This window comes from Callionymus lyra, chromosome 1 (assembly GCF_982586985.1).
Source record: "Callionymus lyra chromosome 1, fCalLyr1.hap1.1, whole genome shotgun sequence".
Classification (NCBI taxonomy): Eukaryota; Metazoa; Chordata; class Actinopteri; order Syngnathiformes; family Callionymidae; genus Callionymus; species Callionymus lyra.
The window spans coordinates 29,793,422-29,813,244 of NC_141818.1; the positions used below are offsets into that span (position 1 = coordinate 29,793,422).

Genomic DNA, 19,823 nt, shown 5'->3' on the forward strand with positions numbered 1-19,823 from the left:
ATGCATCCGACAATGGCAGTGTCGTCACAAACTTCTGGACGAGACTTCAGAGTGGAACTGCTCCTTGTCTTGGTGAATATACTTTCACAGTCCACGCTTTTAGTATCTTGCAAATAAAAATAAATAAAAAAAAGAGCAAGAGAATGACATCTGCTTTATTTCCTGGATGTTATCTATATTGTCTGTCTGGGTTATACACACAGCCGTGCGTGAGAAAAAACACAAAATAACTGATCTATTTGCTGACAAATATGTTTCTTGTCATGTGAACTTGTTTAGTGAATAGGTTTCTATTGAATCTTGTTGATGTCTTGGCACAGACTGACAATGGAGGGAACCAGGGGATGCTGAATATGCAGAAATATAACAATCGGGGGTCCCCATTATGCGTTGTGTGTGTGTGTGTTAAAAAGGTGGACTTTTATTTTTTTATGGGCAGACGTGACCAAAGTGCACATGTGGCCCCTTTGAATTTTTTTATGTTGCCCTTGTTGAGTCAAAGCTAAACAATTGAACTGATAATGTAGAAATGAAAGCTACCTAATCTTGGTCTTCTTGAGACCAAGGTGTTTCCAGCTAGGAGACATCATCTCTCCAGCATAACCTGAACGCCCTTAGTCCAGGAAGGATCCTAATCCTATTCTCAAGCCACCTCAACTGAATCCCATCAACACGGAAAAGCAGCTGTTCCAAAAGCTCTCCCTATATCTAAGGTAGAGCCCAGCCATCCAGTGAAGAAAACTTATTTCAGCTACTAGTACCAACGATCTTGTTCTTTCAGTCACTACCCAGATTCCACTCTTCGTGACCATAGGTAAGAGTTGAAAGGTAGATCAACCGGTATACAGAGAGATCTACCTTTTAGCTTAACTTCTAAGATCTGTGCAGTGAATACATAACTCCCTCGTGAACAAAACCCAGGTTGATTATAGTCCTCTAGCTAGAGAACTTCTTCTTCTTCTTTTTCCTTTGGGCTGCTTCCTTCAGTGGTCGCCACAGCAAATCAAACCTCCTCCATCTAACCCTCTTCTCCGTATCCCTCTCTCTCACACCAACCAACTTCATGTCCTCTTTCACTACATCCATAAACCTTCTCTTTGGTCTTCCTCTAGACCTCCTGCTCGCAGTTCCAACCTCAGCATCCTTCTACCAATATACTCACTATCCCTCCTGTGTACATGACCGAACCAGATAAATCTCTCTGACCTTATCTCCAAAACATCTCACATGTGCTGTTCCTCTGATTGACTGATTCCTGTCACTCCGAAAGAGAACCTCAACATCTTCATCTCTGCTACCTCCAGCTCTGTTTCCTGCCTTTTCCTCAGTGCCACTGTCTTCAGAACCAATTACTCAAAAACCGCTGCAGACTGACTGATGAAGCCAACAGGATCCCGTCATCTAATGAAAGATATTAACTCAAACCTGTTGATAAAAGGTTTGTTTTGATTGTTTAAGTGCTTTGTGTCTAGAAAAGCGCTATACAAATAAAAATTACTTACTTACTTACTTACTTACTTAATAGCGGCCGTGTGGACAGGCTCTGACGCCACTCATGGAGGAAACAGAACGCCCATGTATGGTATCTGATAGTCCCTAGAAAGCAACCCTTTACAGGACTCTTTTAGGGACTTGATCAGTGCCTTCTCGGGATCCCTTAAACACATTTTGAGGATGTGGAGGAAAACTCCCATGCACCCTCAGGACCCTGCCAAGGGCTGATCAACAGATCAACAACCCGGTTCGATTGGCGAAAAGTGCTGTCGAGTGTCGACAATAGTGTTCTTACAGCTGGTTGCAATCATCGTTAAATAGTAGTAGAAGAAGAAGCTGTCGAGTCATTTCCTGTTAGTGCGTAGCAGCAGTGCACTAAGAGAAGTATGCGATTTGAGACACAGCATGTGTAGTGGCAATGTTTGATTTGAGGCAGTTCTACCTGTCGAACATTTGCGCACTGGGCAAGTTTTATTGGTTTTATTGCTTACTCCTGATATAGAGAAACTTATCAAAGTGCATTTGGATCAACTGTCATTTTTAAAGCCCCTGAAATGAGCACAACAGAACCCTGTTTAATAAAGACGACATCAGCAGCTCAGCCATTTCTAAAAGTATTTAATTGACATATTACACTGTGAATATACTTTTCAGATAAAAAAATTGACAATGATTGGTGAAAACAGTATTTCAGTTTTGCTATCAGCTAAATAGGCAACCAAAATAAAGACATTAGAAATCATTTCTATGCATGCAAACAAAGACTATTCATGATTAATCAAACAGTCTTCTGTGTGGAAATACACACGCTCAATACAACAACAAGTTAGGTCAACAGACACACTATAGCTTAAGAAAAACAATTAATGCAGTTCAAAGTCCATCAACCAACCATCTAACACAATTCTGAATAAATGTAAGACTCTTTCAATGATATTTTGTTGATTCGAGTGTCATCGACAGGCAGATACATATGTGCTTTTTTTTTTTTTCTTTTCCTTTGGAAGTGATCAAATGATAGATTCGACATTAAGGCCTGTAGCGTCGACTATGTGCACCATGTGTGCGTGTTTGTTTGTGTGTTTCTCAACTACCTTTGGATACATTCGTTTTAAATACAATCAAATGCTACAGTGCAGCAGCCCAATGTTGAGGAATCAAAAGCGATCCTTTACCATCAGTAAATTCTTGAAATGTTCAAGAGGCAATCGTCAAAGTGGACAACAATAACTGTGGACATATGAAAGCAACAATAAGAGCACGAGGTTTCTTTTTACATCATCGTATCATGAACATGTTTATCTATTTATACTCCAAGCCTTATGAGATAAAAGGACACATGAGATGTTATAAAAAAAAATTGAGTTATCTTTAGGCCTGACACATTATATTGCTTTGACTTTTGGGAAAATGTCTTTTTTTGGTCATCTCAATATATTTATTGAATTGCTCATACGGAATAATGGGGTTTTTCAACGTTTTGATATAAAGGATGAAATGCATCAGTATTATTATCATCACATTTTTTAAAAAACGTTTTACAGTTAAAACATTAAATCTTTTTGTCAGACAAGTGTTGTTTTGTCTTTTCCTTATTTGTTATTTATATACTACTTTAAAGCAGATAACATGTTCAAAGTTAACTTAAAAAATGTATTCAAGCTACTGTCCTATATGCAAAAGCATAGATTGAAAAAAAAAAGATTTAAACAAGCTGATTTATCCAAGTGTTGGTCTGTTTAAATGTTAAGTTATCTTTTATTTCCCACCATCTTGAAACGCAGTCTCCCCACAATTTTTTTTTCTTAATATATTTTTAATGCTGTTTCTTTTTCTGCTTTACTGGTGGTTATTTTTTAAAATAATATTACCCATTTTGGCATATTTAACCACAATATATGCTAAATGTATATTATCATAATTATAAGTATAACTTGTTATTATCCTCACTATATGGACGCTTATTGCATTCACTTTGAATGAATGATGAATTTTTTTTTTCTGTGGATTATATTTTTGAGGGGGTGGTCGAGTTACGTTTTTTTTCAAGGTAACATTTTAAATGTTTGAGTTTTTCCCCTCCCTTATATTATTTAGAAAAAAACACAAATAATCACAAAAATATTTAAATAATAAAACAAATCACCTCATGAAAAGAGGCATTTTTTTAATTGAATGCTTGATGTTTTTGGATAATTATATCAAATTTAGCTCATTGTAAAAACATTTGGTACTTCCTCATTCATTTATGCACTGAATTTTGCATCTTTTTACGCATAAATTACGAGCATTTTCTAATTCATTGCTAAAGGTCATATTTAGGAGAAGAAGACTTTTTTTTTTAAAATGGAATCAATCACTAACCAAGAGACGGTTATTAAGACACTGTTGCTAAATTCTTGCCAAAGCCGCACACACAGTTTGAGAAACAAAGAGGATAAAGAACGAGCGGCTGGTTGGGCAGTGGTGAGCTCGGTTCTACATACCTGATTTATTTAACCACACAAAAAGTCCAGTTATTGGCTGATTATGACAAGCTGTTATAACAAAATGCTAACCATCGCACAGACTATGTTACACAAATAACGTCAGCTCGATTCCCTTTACAAACATTCCTGATTTGAAACAAATAGAGTGACTTTATTGTTCGAGTTCATCTTTTTTAATATACCTTTCTTAAGTGTTGTTTGCTACGTGAACCCTGAAGAAGGAAAGTCGTAAAAAAAAAAGTTGAAAGTAGGGAGGAAAGATGTTGTTATGTCCGTTGCTACCGCAGCGCAACAAACGTGTTTGTTACATTACAAGGCCAAATAGTGCAAAGCTCCTTCTGTGTTTTTGGCACACTCGCTATATAGCACCATGCAGGGGCCAACCTGCTTTGATTTATTGTTTATATACATACACTAATTTAATGTATAATATGGAGTACAATCACCTTCTTACACAGATAGTGGCTCAATTTTGGGTTGGCAGATTAAAGACGAACTAGTGCTTCAGAAAGTTGAGAACAATTTCAGCAAAACCTTACTCTGTCTCTTGTTTCCTAAATGCAATAAAATAATCTTTTTTTTTAAATTCAACAAGTGCTCAAAGACTGAGAGACATCACATATGATCACACTTAAAAAAATGACGAATATAACTAAACAATAGCTTCTTTTTTTTGTAGACTTAAGGTACTGTTAGCCTCGACTACGTGAGGCTGCAGGTGGAAGTCCTTATGTAGAAAAACACTCAAATGCAAAAGTGATTTCAAGCTGGTTCAGAGCTGCTGCACCGTCGCCTCAATCCCTCATCGCGGCAGCCACTAACTGGTGGCAGTCCAGATCGCCCCGCAGCTCCAGAGGCCCTGGCAGCCTCAGGCCGGACTTTGGATCCACACACCAACATTTTCCACGCAGCCCATCTCGTGCAGGATGACACTGGGGACACAAATATTAAACACATTAGAAACATTAACAACATGAATGTTGTTTGAAGTTCACATATTTCCATTTTGGTAAAAAAAAAACATTTTGTTCAGCCAGTAACTTTGACTGCATAAATATTTTGGCTCCTTGTATTATTGAGTTTGACACCCCTGCCCTACAGTATAAACACACTTCCCAGGTGACCATGTCATTGGTACACCAACTATATGGATTAAGGCTACACTGCCCCCTGTTAAGAGATACATAGTTGTATTTTAGTGGTGAAAATAGTAAGGTAAGCAAATAACGTGCCCAACAAACACTTGCCCCCGAGGCTAGAGCCACCCTGGGACGCCAAAAAAAAACTGTTCGTCTGTGAAGAAATCTAAAGATGATATTTCAGTGTCTCCTATATACATCTTGAACCTCTTATCAGTATATGTCTGATGAGTACAATTGAAATGCACTTAAGCCCCGCCCAATGAAAACACTGTTTTTCTGGAGATTAAATCTTGTTAACAGTAACCACACCCACTCTCCTGTGATTGATCCAGTGTCAAGGTTTGTCACTGCGCATTATCAATCCTGTAAGTCTCCACCTCCAAGGGACTTGTTGTACAAACAAAGCGGGGAGTGATTACATCCGACTGTAGGAGGAGTGAAGCCATTGTTACGACTCCGGTGTCGTAACCTCACTTTATAAAGTAATACGTTGAAACATGGTCGTGATGAGGGACTTACTGCATCTTGCAGAGGAAGACTTCAACATTTGAAACATGGGAGTCAGTAGAGTTGAGTTTTAACATAAATTACTCTTTCAAGTATTTGCCGTGAGACCCTTGGAATCCACTTCACTCTATATTTGAGCCTGGGTCAATAATCTGGCTGGGGTCATATTCCGGGCAAGTTTTTACACGAAAACCAAAACTAGTTCTTTGGAATTTTCTGTTTTCTATAAATCTCTGTAGAGTCCTGTTAAGTACTCACTTCACCTCTTTCCTGACGTGGCACTGAAAATGTTACCAACTGTAACTCTCCACTATCAGTGTTTCACTCAAGATTATGTCTCGTAAGATAAACTATGCGTTGTTATTTTCTGCTTTCCTACCCTCACAGTTGTAGATATTTGATCCTGGGATGTTTCTTTTAGACACAGTTTATCGCAGCGTTCCTTTGGTTAAACAGTAAACAGATGCCTGTGACACTTTAACTATGTTACTCAATCAACGTAGCTTCTGCTCAGAACTTTTCCTTTATCCCTGAGGGTGCAGTTTTAGCTGTGCATGCACAATCCGCTCTTGCTGCTGCGCCGCTGCACAATTAGCGACTCTAACAAAAGAAGAAACAGACACCCTTGAAAAGGTAATTGCAGCCATTGCTGCAGTGATGTGAACATTGTCCCGCAGCTTTGGAGAGAGCACTTAACGCACACAGCTCATTTGTGAAAGTGTCTTTTCATCTGGCTCCAGAAGACAAAGGACTTTGCTGTTGGATCCAAGAATCTGTTTTCATGTTAGCCTTAATGTTTCTCTTTCTTCAGGCACGGTTTGTCTGTGCAGGAGAACTGTGTGTTGTGGTTTGAAACCTAGAGAAGACAGTGACTCGCACAGTCGTAATGATTAGTACAATTGATCACAGACCTGCTTAGGGTGGAAATCTCCGTTCTTGTCACAGTTGGGAATTGGGATTGTAAAGAGATCGTCATGGGTACGAGAATTCGAAGCCAACCTGTCCAGAGCTCTTTGCAGCTCCGCGCGACATGGTGCCTTAAGAAAACAAATGAAAACATCAACGTGGCACTTTAATGGCATTTTAAGTTTCAAAGTAATGTTCACTATTTGTTATAATTAGACCCTTTTAAAATGATTCAAGTTAATGGCAATCTGTCAGAAACTAGCAATTCAAAGTGTCGCTTAATTAATCAACCAGGTAAACTATAAAAGTGTTAAACATTTCATTATTAAAATCCGTAATACATTGCTTTAAAGATCTTGACTTTTGAAGCTTGAAATCAATATTGCTTTAGAATTCCACGTCCAATATTTCCTCGTAATGTGATGAAGTCTGTTATAATTCAGTAAAAAATATCTAATTCACACTATATTACATTAATATAATTCGATTTTTTTTTGTGTGTGTGTCTTAATTGTACAGCAGGAATTCAATGGAAGTCACAGCAGATTGACATTATTAGTATCTGAAATATTTTAGGAATAATCTATCAATTAAGTGTTCCTACTAGTGACAGACAAATGGAGCTTCGTGAAGCGTTCAGAGTCCACTTGATGGACCTCTTGGCTGTATACTCATCCATTTCAATGAAACCTCCAACTATCTTCGAGCCAAGAGCAATAACAACTGAGCGAGGAAAGTCCAACTATTGGTCTGATGGACTTTTGGCTCACTTGTTATGGACTGGAGTGAATCTGCTTGGTTGGGTTGCTCGTATGAATCCTAAGGATGCTAACACAACACAAACTGTGTTCATGTTTCTTTGCCAAATCAATTTCTTGTAATTCAGATGAGGCGTTGACTTTCCGAGTTAGATTTGTGTCTTTAAAAAAAGAAGCTACTAAGTAATGATCTGGGAATAAGTAAACGGTTGGATTTACAACCAGCCTCTGGCTTCGAAACATCTAATGTCTAATGGCAAACACCTGTTGGAGACTCACATTGTTAGGATCTTTTTGCTTTCTCAGAAATGATGTCAGACTTACCAGTGACACTTTGATCTCCTCTCGCACAGAATTGGTCCTCTGGTTCAAGGATTTAGGCGGATGTCGGGCCAGGGTCTTCTGTATGCACCGCTTGTCTTGCAGACTGCAGCGTATATTGCTGTTGTTGGGATGCTCGGGGACGATCTCCTCCTGTCTCTCCATCGCTGCAGGACAAGAAAATACTTTGTTAAAAATGTCTTTATGGCATCTTGACCACACGTTCCCACTTTCAATCGTCAGTAAAAGTGTAGTACGGAATCTTCTGTATGTTTATAGTTTCGCAGCAGAAATAGAAGTATCACCTGATAAAACAAGATAAAACTCCACATTCCTTCCTGGTTGGTTGGCTCACATGAATGTAATATTTGAAATGATTAATAATGCTCAAGGCCAAGATTGTATTTATCTTAAGTGTGGTTTTGTAGCTGAAAGTAGCACCTCACAAGGTTGTTGTGTATTCCTTGCACTTAATGACTGCCAGATCTCTCAAGATATTCTGGAATCTCGAGGAGAACTGATTTAAAAAACTTTCATAAATAAATGGAACATAATATTCTCCCTGTTCCACTCTTTGGTCCCAAGAAAACTCTTAAGGAATTGGGGTTTGGTGTGAACTTTAGCCTTTATAATTTTCTTTTCGTTGTATGCTCTGGTTTCATAAAGACATGTGAAATGTGGCCCTTGGAGGAAGGATGCACTCAGTGCATTTCTAAATTTCTTTCTGGTTACCAGTCAAATAAAATTTCATCGTGGTGCTGGCACAGCTGCCTGACGGTTCATTTTGAAGCACACTAGAAGTCCGGAATGATGGAGGAACATTCCAGTGAAAACAAGATGGCGACTTCTAAGGAAGTCTGAGTAAGTGCGATGCAGATTCAGATAAATAGAAGGTATATTTCTCAGGGGTATTTCATTGGCATGGAGAGAGAGATTAATAATGTTGCTAGTTTCAAGGTATACGCAATTTGTAGACTTAATATCTGGTTTCCCGAATTTGGGGGATGCATTATAATTCCCAGTTGCCCTGCAATGCAACTTTGAGTTAATCACAATACAGAGGTCATTGCTTAGTTAGGTCTCAACAGGAAGTGTTCACCACCTCACCCTCCTCAGCACCCTCCTTACATCTATTGTGTTTCTGTGATCAACCATGTCCATGGTTTACCTCGGTCACAAAACCCTGGGCACCGATACCACCACCACACCGTCTGGGCCGGTTGTCAGACAGGCCTGTCAAAATATGAAGTTCTAGTCTCTGGTTCTTGTGAGACAGGAATCCAAATAAAATAAGCTGACCGAAATGTCATTAGGGCGTCTGGCTGCAGTCTAAAGATGAAGAGCTTTTAAGAGAAGAGGTGGTTGCCAAGGTCAGGCAGACTTCTGAGGAAGTTTTTTTGCTTTATTTTGGACATTATTCAGGTATTTTCTCCCTGAGAGGAGAGCGGGTGGGGGGGGGGGGTCTCAGGACCAGATCATTATATCACCACTTTGGCTTATCTGAACTTGGGAGCCAAAAGCTACCTTTGAGACACAATGATTGTGAGCCTGGGGTCAAAATGAGACAATTTTGTTTGGACAAGCTGATAATGAAATTAGTTCAAAGATCCTTTTGGAGTAAATTTAAGATGAAAGTGCCATGTAAGCATTGTTGTGATTCTCCTGTTTAAAAGTAAGAGAGCCTTAAACATACTGTATCACTTATCCGGGTTAAAATGAGGCCAGATTTATCTCAATGAGCTGTCTTGGAGGTTTTGTTTCCCCCTTAGTCGTTAGCTTGGGTCGTTTAGGTGACTACACCTCCTCGGGGCCACTAATACCGAGCCAATCAGACCCATGTTCTTCTGCCACCCTCTGTGCATTGTGGTCTCTGCCACATTCACCTTTGCATGTGTATAATGGTGCAGCTCTGTGGCCCTGCAGGCAGCCAGCTGCTTCCTGAGGAAATGCCCCCACCCTCCTCATCCTCCATCCATCCACAACAGCCCCTGTCTGTGCCAGATGGAGGTTGCTCGAGGTTACTCGTACTATCACAAGTGGGCACAGCCATGTCTGAGTGTGCGTGGAAGCTGAGAGAGATAATATGTTCCAAATGAAGGATGAATGTCTTTGTGCTCATAACCTGAGGTATGTTACAGGTTGGCACTGGAATCCAAGAACATTCTCTAAGCCAGACTTAAGCTCTGCTAAATGGATAATGTCACTCCCTCGCAAGAAGCGGGCACAGAGCCACCACTGCATGTACACACTTTTCATAAATGTTCCATGGCATTTAACACAATTTTCTAACATTCAAAAGGCGACTTTTTCCGACTTCGTCCCGTTGGCTCGGGAGCGGGGAAACTGTCTGTTGTATTTTTAGCAGTTTTTGCCGTTACCAACTCATCAGCACTTTCTTCCATTAGTGTCAAAAGTTTTAGAGGCCGCTTCCTCCGTGCAATACGGTTCTGTCTTCTCTAATGCCAGGAATCTCTTCTGTGGCAAGACAGAAGTGTGTCACTGGAACTGGATCCTGTTCGCTGCCATGCCCGTTATTCTTGGAGCATGCATTGGATACTGGTGTCAGGAGTACGGTGAGGCTACTACACTAAGATCAAACACAGGTCGTTGTTAGTGAGAAGGATACACTTCAAAGCATGTTTGTATATCGTGAACGAAATAACAGTTTTGTTGCCAGCGCATCACAGATCTGTGCAGTCTAAATATTTACACTTGACTTTCCAAATATGGGTGTTTTTGTTTTGTTCATCTGAAAATCCCTGGTTGCATTGTCATATCTGTGAGTTGCTGGAAAGCTTTGTGGGTTACCACAATGACTAGGAAATGGGCTCGAATGCCAGTGAGGTAACCAACAATCCCCGGGCAAGAGCATTGTTTCTGAAGGCTTTTCTTTGGATGATGATTCCCGTCTTCTTTTCGACTCTGACAGGTCTATGTAACTTAATTCCCACAGGCCAGAGCTGTCCCTTTAAGCAATCTGTACAGGGCCGTCGCCTATTTACCGTAAATAATGAATGTGTTATGAAAAAAGCGATTAAGTTTCACCGATCTGCAACACATTATAACAGTGTATATCCCTTTTTTAATCTGTGCCCTAACATTTAACAGGAGGTAGTAGTAAAGGGGTTGACCGGCCCACAGACAAAAAGGACTTAAGTGTGTGTACTTGTTCGCCAAATAACTCGAAAGGTTTTGGACATGTTGAAATCCTCAATTAACCATTGATAACCTTTTTCCCACTAGATGGCATTCTTGGCTGTATATTCTTTATCTTTACACAAATATCTCAAAGAAATCTCCTAACGTTTTATTACCAGTGCCATCTACCGAGCTCTGTAAAAGATGACGCTGCTTCATGAAGCTTCATCAACCCATCCAAACTGTGCTCTGCTGCTACGGTGGACTAGAAGGCTTAAATGATACGTTAATTATAAAGATATGGAGATAAGTACTTTTTCTAGTTACCGAAATGTGAATATATTGTGAATTTTGTGAATCACTGTAGGGCTCCCATATATTGTCTACTTACCGCAGCTAAACAACGCAACCGTAAATTGGCTTTGATTGAATAAATGAGTATATAAGGTAAGTAAGAAAGTACACTTTAAGTTGTAGTTCATAAAATCTTGTTCACTTTAATCGACTTTAAACTCAAACAATAGAATTTCTCGTGAGACCAAATTGCAACTCGCAAATAGAAAACCACATCTGCAAATTGTTGGTACTTAAAAATCTTGTTTGGAGAATAAAATACAGGATAAATTCCTGTTAAGCTGTAGTATTTGTGAAAGGGGGTTTATGAGCAGGCAGTGCGGCACGCTCTGTGTGCCAGCAGCTCAGTCAACAAACCACCGGCATAGGTCATAAATTATTGGGTGCTTAAGGTTTAGTTTCATATTCACTATTTGTTTTCAGTATTTAGTTCAGTCGAAAATGCTGTGGTTTTTTTTTTTAATATCACTTCCTTATGGGGAGATGAGTGATGTTCTTGGTTTGAAAAAAATACAACATGGAAATTGTGAAACAAGCCCCAGGAGAAGCAAGCGGTTTTGTATTTAAGAATTCAAATGAAAACTATTCCCTGTGCGGTTGCAAACCTTAAAATTAAAAAGCCAGGGATGGGGGAGTTAACCAACACAAAAGCCTTGCCCCGTCGCCCACACGTTTTTAATTTCACAATTTCCATTTGTTCCGTAATAAAAACACAAACAAGTCTCCAGTTGACCTTCATTAGAGAGACATACAAACAACATACACAACAAGACAGTTTAATCGTAATAGCAATAATGAAGTTAGATTTATAAATAACAATTATGTCTATATCTTATTTATCAAATCAATATAGATTAAATGTGTGTTTGTATTTTTAGAGGACAGTATGTATAAAATGTGAACAAATATTAGAAGTATACATTTTCAATAATGATTTTGTTTTTTTAACTGCAGAACCTCAGAACACCTTTATTGCCACACACATTTTTTTTGTGTTTGGGGTTGACAGTATAGAATAGAAATTAAATGTAATTAGATATACACAATAAAATAGAGACTTTTACATTGAAGTATACATGTAAAAAATATATATATACATGTTTAATGAATTCAAAGGACTTGAAAAAAAACGGATAATGCTTCTGGAGGATAAAAAGAAGAAAATAACTTGAAATAGATGACATACTACATAATCTCCTTCTAGTAAAAACTGTATCTTTGTTGTTGCCAGAAAGGTGCAAAGTCCAAGGCTCGTAATGGTATCCTCCCCTCTATGCTATGAAGTCAGAAGTTGACAGGAAAGCAAAAAAGGTTTCAAGCGTTAAGGCTTTTCTGTTGGCATTTGAACTAACCTGAGAAGGTCGGACACCAGGTCGGTACTATCACTGCCTCGACTGCCATGGTTGAAGAGACACAACGAGTATCCGGCAGTTCAAGGCACAAATGTCAGCTTCAGTGTTTTAGAACCAAAATATCAAGACCTGCCAAAGAATTTATTTTCCTAACCGGTGCTTGTCACCATCAGGGAATGTTTGAATAGTCCCGGAGCCAGAAACACAAGTCGTAATCAATGTTATCCTTAGACTCATCTTAGTAGAATTAATCAAGATACAAGACATTAACTGCAATGACTTGTGACTTCCTAAAACCTCCACCTATTTCCAAGAAAGTGCAGAAAGCTTTCAAATACCACAGAGATGAGTATCAAAAAGGACCAACAGCGAAAATGTTCCCACCGCTCAGGAACCTATGTTATGCAACCACAAAGCAGGGAACAACTGTGAGCAGTTGATAGTTTGGAGGAAAGATCACGATACAGACGAGACAACTTTGGATTTGGTCTAAGCTAATGTGTGGGTTGGTTTACAACCAAAGTAAGTCACACCAGACGGTGTAGACATCAATCTCACACTATAAGACTAATGGCTACAACGTTTCATCAGTTCAATGAAAAGTGTTCCAAAAACAGGTTAAATAATATGATGAAAACTAGCCTCTGTTTTTCCTCTTCATTTATTGTAACATACTGAAAGTCAGGTATTAATTAGAGCGACCTTCTTGAAAATTGTTGTCTTCCTGTTTGGCCAGATTCTGGACCGGAGACGTTCCGGCAGAGTACACCATCCCCACTTCAAGGTAACCAACCCCCTTGTTTGGGAGTTAGCAGAAATAAAATGAAAAGGAAAGGTTAGAAAAATGTTTATTCCAATGTGTGTTTTAGGCCTTTTTGCGTTGGGTTTGTACTTGTATCCTGGTCTTTCTGCGGCCAGCCTCAAGTGGTCAAGTCTTAACTGCAGTTTATTGCAATTCTACATTTCTTCACTTTTAAATACTGGATCTTCCCCCTCGAGTGTTTCAAGGTCAACCTGAAAATGTGACCTTTTCTGTGGAAGTAGGATAGTAGAAACTAGATAGTATGACTTTGGTGAGGTTCCAAGTCCGTAACAAACGTCATGTAATAACTGTAGTCCTTAAATGTTTGCTCAATCCCTTCCCAGGATTTCCACTAAATCTGCATCAGTCCACAGTGTGTGTGTTTTCTACCTGTTGGTTACCAGGCAGCAGGTTTCTTAGAATCAGTTACACATCGCAGTTCAGAACTCAGTTGACTTTGCACTGGATCTGAGCCAAAGAAAACTTGAGTATTCATTATAGCCTCATTTGTCATGGCCAAAGCAGAGAATTAAATCAACAGTAAATCCCTGTGGACAGAGCCCAGCGGCCAAACGGCCAACTACTTCCTATTGGACTCCAGATCAAACAGGCATCCTGCGGTGTGATGTGTTTTATGATATGGTGTTTGAGGAGCTGTAGAACCGTAGCCTGACTTTATGGTTTCAATGTAAGATCAGTCTTAGGGATGAGGTGTTGAGGGGCATCTTATATGTGCCAAGACCTCTTGAGCTGCCGTCAAAGTTTAAGAACAGTGGACTTACTCTTGACCTGGATGTCTAAGAAAGAATCCTCGACAGCTTGATGGTTTTGGCAACTTGTGTTGCTGTTCACCACGAAGGGTGAACACAACTCTGTGGTACTTCACTTAGGGATGAGTTTTCGATCTCAGGCCTACACCTGACTGTCAGCAGTAAAGAAAACAGTGCCTCTTAGGTTGTTTCTAATTTATGCTAAACATTCTTGGTCGAATCCATCCCTCATTAAAAGAGAACTTTGTTCAAAACAACTAATCATGTGGAAAGGCTTTTATCCCAAGGAAACACCGTTTCAGAATACTGTTTCACTTTAAATGGGTCGACTAAAGGCTACAATTAATTAGACATTCTTGCATATTATTCGTCTTTCTGTCCTCGAGTCTGGCGTCTCAAGAGTAAGGGAAGCCTGCACCTGCAGGGAATTGGGTCAAGCTATTCACGGTGACATCATTAACTTAATTTCCATTCCAATGTTCTTGTTTTAATTCAGAGATCCTGAGTGTAACTGAAGGTCAAAGAAGTGTGGTAAAAGTCTGCAGATGTGTAGATGTGGTTGACTTCTCACACACACACACAATGAACGTAAATCCTCACCCGACACGTTATTAGGTCCAACGGTTCATTGGCTCGAGATGACAACGCGATCAGGAGGCAATCACGAGGCAGTAACTGAATGCTTTTTGACGTCTAGAAGTGGCCAAGACAACTTAATGAAGTTCAAACTTTTTTAATTTAAATACTTCCTCATCAGGCAATGAAGCTTCATGAAGCATTGCCAGAGAATCAGCCTTGGCTGTATTATCTTTGGCTTTGAGAAACTACTATTAATTTTAAAAACTATCATTTTAAAGCCAGAAGTGCAATCTACTGAGCTCTGAAAATGCTTCATTAATAAAGCTTGATCATCACTAAGAAAAAAAATATCAGAAAAATGGGTGGACTTGTTCAACTTAATAAAAAAATGACAGTAATTTTAATATACTTGCCACAAACTACGTGATAAACAATGTCCAAAACAAACAAACCATCACACAATGTAGCACTTATTGACTAAGGAAAGAAAACTGAGACTACTGTTTGAAAATGTATAAAATGTGACAATATAAGATAGTACAGTATAGTAGAAAGCCTTGAGCCAACTTGCATTGTTACTATAGTTTATGCTGGTGATGTTTCTCCTCAATTCACCTTCTGTCTGAAATGTTTACATCTATATTGGGCACTTGACTTGGTTACTCTCTCTTATGGGTGCTTCGTTTTTTTGGCAAGGCCAAAAAGACAGAAAAACAGTCATGTGCTTACTACTCCCTTATTATTAGCGTTTTCTTTGTCTCAGTCCAAAGGTTTTAAACTAAATAAGAGCTATCTGGCTCAAATATTAAGTGAGTGAAAGTCTTTGGAAAGTTGCCGTTCCTCCAACATTTCTTGCTTTTTTAGCACTTCCGCCTCATCAGGGCTCTGGATATCCTTGTGGCACTTGTGGTGTTCCCCATCAAAGAATGGCCGACATAGAAAAGTATGGGATGCAAGTATCATGGTTGAGCATTTATTTGAAAGCTGTTAAACGAGACTATTTGAATTTGACCGGGAACACTTAAGTAAGGGGAGCAGGGTGAACACGGTGAGAGAAGGGTTAACACAGCTGATAGTGTAACAGTTTACTACCTTCTTCTACTTCTACACAAGCCAAAATGGAAAGAATGAAAGAATTATAGTAACTATAATATAATATAGTATACTAGCCCCCCTCCCCCCCATGCCACCCCATGAATAGTTTCAGTTTCTTAAAGTCCCAATTTGTTTGTGTGTCTCTCTGTGTCAACACAAAACAGAGATCCCTGACCTGAAAAGACAATAATTAGCTCGTCACATTTACTAAAAAGCCCAGCTGTCCAAATTCCCCTCAGAACTCAAAAAAGCAAATAGACAACAAGGCCTGACCTCTGCTACGGACAAGCTCGTGGATTCGGGGACACAACACATCTTCATATAAATGAATCCATGACTGTTTTGACACAAACAGCTACGTTCTTTTTTTTTTAAATATGTCCAAAATATCTTCAAGAAACAGTATACTATTAGACACTGCGTGAGAGCTTCAAGTATGAGATTATTTCTGATTTGAGATAAGTGACAGTGATGCAATGAGTACTGAATGTGATCTGGATTTAACAATCCCTGGCAAAACATCAATTCGGAGTTTGTTAGCTGTGATTTTATCGCCTCCTTTGTTGCCATGGAAAAACACAAACAACAATGCTCAACCTGTTAGTTCATGCAACAAGCTCCATAGAAGCTTTTACAAGGATGTCTCCATAAAAAAACACGGTCATTAATGGAATTAAGGGATTATGCGTGCGTAGGTGTTCGCAGCTGTCAGAAAATGAATCCAAAGAGGTGATGCCAGGAGAGATCTCTGGTAAAAGTAATCACTTGTAGTTCATCTGTGGTACAACACATTTATATTCTCCTTTTTCCGGATTGTCTCAACTCAGCCATGCTTTACAATAAAAAAAAAATTGCAGCTGCCTAGATGAATTGATTTAATGTGATTCTTATGAGACAGTTTCCCCCCTTTTTTGTTTTGACAGGCTCCGGGAGTGTGAGAAGAACTGCTGAGACGAACAGAACTTCCAGATCCGATTTCAGAACGCCAAAAAAGAAAAACTTTTTGAACTTTTCAGAGCATCTCACTCCAACCCCTCCTCCAACAGAACCACCTCCGGGTCATTTTGACCCAAATCGAGGTCACCTCTGGGGCCCATCTCGGTACCATAATGGCATTGGTTCTGACATTCTACATGTATTTATAATATTGGCATGACTGCATCAGAACTCGCCTGGCAGAGCCATTCAGGCACATCATCGCACAAATTAAATATTTAATATTACTGACAGATAGTTTCTAAGACAAAGCGTATCACTATGGAAACAAGTTGAAGGTTTTTTTAATTATTCCGATTTCTAAAGAAATGGCTTTTACTTTTCAGGTTTAGAGAAAATCAATGTATTTTTTAAGCACCAATTATGAAGTACCTACTGTACTTTAGATAAAAACCAATACGATTGCTATGCATAGTATATTTCTTCCCATTGTCAATCATAAAACATGATCATTGCAAGTAAGAGACGCAAATCTTTACAATAATTTCACGGAAAACAAAAAGATGAAACATTGTATTGGGTATACTAGAATGAATATAGAATCAAATCTACACAGGTAGTGATAAAGTTAATGGCAGTGAATATCAGGGTTTGTTTTGCTTTCTTTTTTGGAGAAAACTACTTTCTGAACATTTAGGTAAGCTCGGGTCTCAAGGAGGGATTATCTTGCGTCGACCTTTTCAAAAACCCAAACAAATACTGACATTGTGTTCTTTTTCAGCATATGAATTAGCACCAAAAAACAAAAGGTTAAATACAAATCTTTTTTTCTCTCAAACCCACACGACAATATCTTGTATTTGCTAAATAGATATGTAGTTTCCTCTTTCCTCCTCTCCAGCGTTCCCCTTTTTCGGTGGTTTTATTCAGTCACGCTATGTGCCGGCCGAACCTATGCTGGCCCTGCACTCGGAGCAGACGGCTCTCATTTCAGCTCTGGCAGAACCAGTGCCGATGAGCTCATCGCCGAGCGAGCGGGATGTGATGGAGGGATGCACTTGAAGAATTGTTGGTGTTTTTGGGCTGGGGGTGGGAGGTGGGGGGGCAACTAAGCTACACCCGGAGCCAGCGGAAGCAGATGCTATGCTGATGATGAGCACCCTGGGACTCGTCTATCCTTCCATTCTAATCGTTGGTGTTCTGAGCCTCCTGCCATTAGCTACTAAAGGCTAAAAGAAGCATGTGTTGGAGACAATGTATTCTAGAGGTGATGAAGTGAGAGCCGAAAAGAAAGAAAAAAGGAGTGGAAACAGACTTCAAAGCAAAAACAAAGGCAGCCCGATGAAGACATTCTGAGTGTAAGAAGAGACAGGCAGAGCGCAGCAGTCAGATTAGGGGCAATAAAAAAAAGCATCCAGTCAACTGCTGCTCGTAGAAAGCTCTAATAGCCGCTGACTGGCCACACTCCATTACGTTTCAAACAGCGGCTTTATTACCTTTTCCCATTACACACACGCTTCTTCCACTGCAGCCGCACACGCCGTACACAACAACAACCTGGATGAGTTCTTCGCTCATCAAAGGCATAGAGAAGTCGCTTCATCAACCGAATGTGTTCGCTTTCGGCGAGTTTCGTCGTGGACACTCACGCCCACCCAAACGTTTACAGCAGGGCCCCTTTCACCCGGAGTGGTAGCAAAACAGCAGAGGGACTGTGTGCGCTCTCCTGTACGGCTGTGCGTGAGGAGTGGGTGTGTGTGTGCGAGCCCTGGTTTGGGGGCTTAGCTGAGATTAGAGTATACAAGCAGGACATTGTCACACACACCCCAAACTCTGACCCCGCCTGGCTCAGGTAAGGTCCCTGCAGCAAGAGAGCGGGAATACAGACGCCGCTCCAGTTTGAGCGGTAACATTGCAGCTTTAAGTTGTGTAGATGTATGACTAAAGGCACGAGGGGTCTTACCTGAGTTCACCTCCACCTCCCTCTCATCCGTGCACACGCCCTGGCCGTGCATAAGGGAGTGCAGGGGTCTCTCGATGCCACGCGGTGGAAAGCAGCGGAGGCCGGTGCCACAGCGTGGGGAGTAGACGCCACAGTGGGCCCCTTTAGGAAGGGCACAGGTAGGGCAGCAGCCACAGCCGGGCTCTCGCACCGTTTCCTCACAGTCCTCCGGCAGGCGGCAGCTGGCCAGTTTCTCCTCAGAGCATACGGGACAGCGGATTGCCTGGTCAGACAGACACAGTCCCACCAGCAACAGGACGCCAAACGCCCGGAAGCCCCAGCAGGACGAGGCTCTGGCCATGCCGTCTTCACACACCATGGTCGCCCTGGCACCTGCCCGCCCTCTTCGGCTCTTTCGTCACTTCGACCTCCCGGTTGCAGGTTGCTGGGCAGCTCCTGATCGATATCTACGAAGGCCGGTTGTAGACAAACAAAGAAGACTGCAGAAGAAATGCTTTGTCCAGGATGGCCTCTGGTATTTTCAGCTGCTTTGGGACACAAAGCCTTTGCTGTTCTCAGTGCCTTTCATTTCCTTTCAGAGACTTCAAATTGTAGCCCTTCATCTACCTGTGGGACGACCTGACAAGATGTCGAAACTACGCTAGAGCCAAAATCAGATTATCCAGGTGATTCTTGCAGTTTCACTATGTCCGGAGGTGTGTCTCCTTTTTCCTCAAGGAGCCCCTCTTGAAAAAAAAAAAGGGCTTTAAAAGTGTCCAGACAAATCAATATGGTTAAAGCAACAGCTGAAGTTTATTCCTGTTGTCAGTGAGTAGAGAAAAAGACTCCTGGCTCCTGAGAATGGCTCAACTCCAGCGGTTCTCCTTGGACTTTATACTGGTTCGTGGACACGCCTCTCTCCACAGAGAGAGAGGAGCTGAAAGGCACAGCGGAGAAAAGCCCAGCTAAAGCTCCCTCTGTCTCCGTAGCTCTCTGACACACACTCACACACACACTCACACACACTCACTCACGCTCGCTCTCTCTCACACTTGTCTCCTCAATCTTGAGAGCAAGGGGGAAGAAGAAGAAGAAGAAGAAAAAAAAAAGCTGAATTGCCCTTTCCGAAAACACAACTCCCGCCACCCTGTTGTTTTTATTGTAAAACATTTGGGTCCATAAAACACACATCTCTCACTTTAATCAAGCCCAAATGCTCTACACACACACACACACAC

At 40.5% G+C, this 19,823-nt stretch overlaps 1 protein-coding gene across 1 annotated transcript; it reads right to left on the bottom strand.

The window, feature by feature from the left end:
• Nucleotides 1-2,097: 2,097 nt before the first annotated feature.
• LOC148088859 (insulin-like growth factor-binding protein 4) lies at nucleotides 2,098-19,622 on the bottom strand. Its single transcript, XM_087800575.1, has 4 exons — nucleotides 18,607-19,622; nucleotides 7,621-7,784; nucleotides 6,544-6,669; nucleotides 2,098-4,915 (listed from the first exon to the last, which is right to left on the bottom strand). The coding sequence occupies exons 1-4, from the start codon at nucleotides 18,962-18,964 to the stop codon at nucleotides 4,778-4,780; spliced, it is 786 nt and encodes a 261-aa protein (XP_087656701.1). The 5' UTR covers nucleotides 18,965-19,622; the 3' UTR covers nucleotides 2,098-4,777.
• Nucleotides 19,623-19,823: the final 201 nt, after the last annotated feature.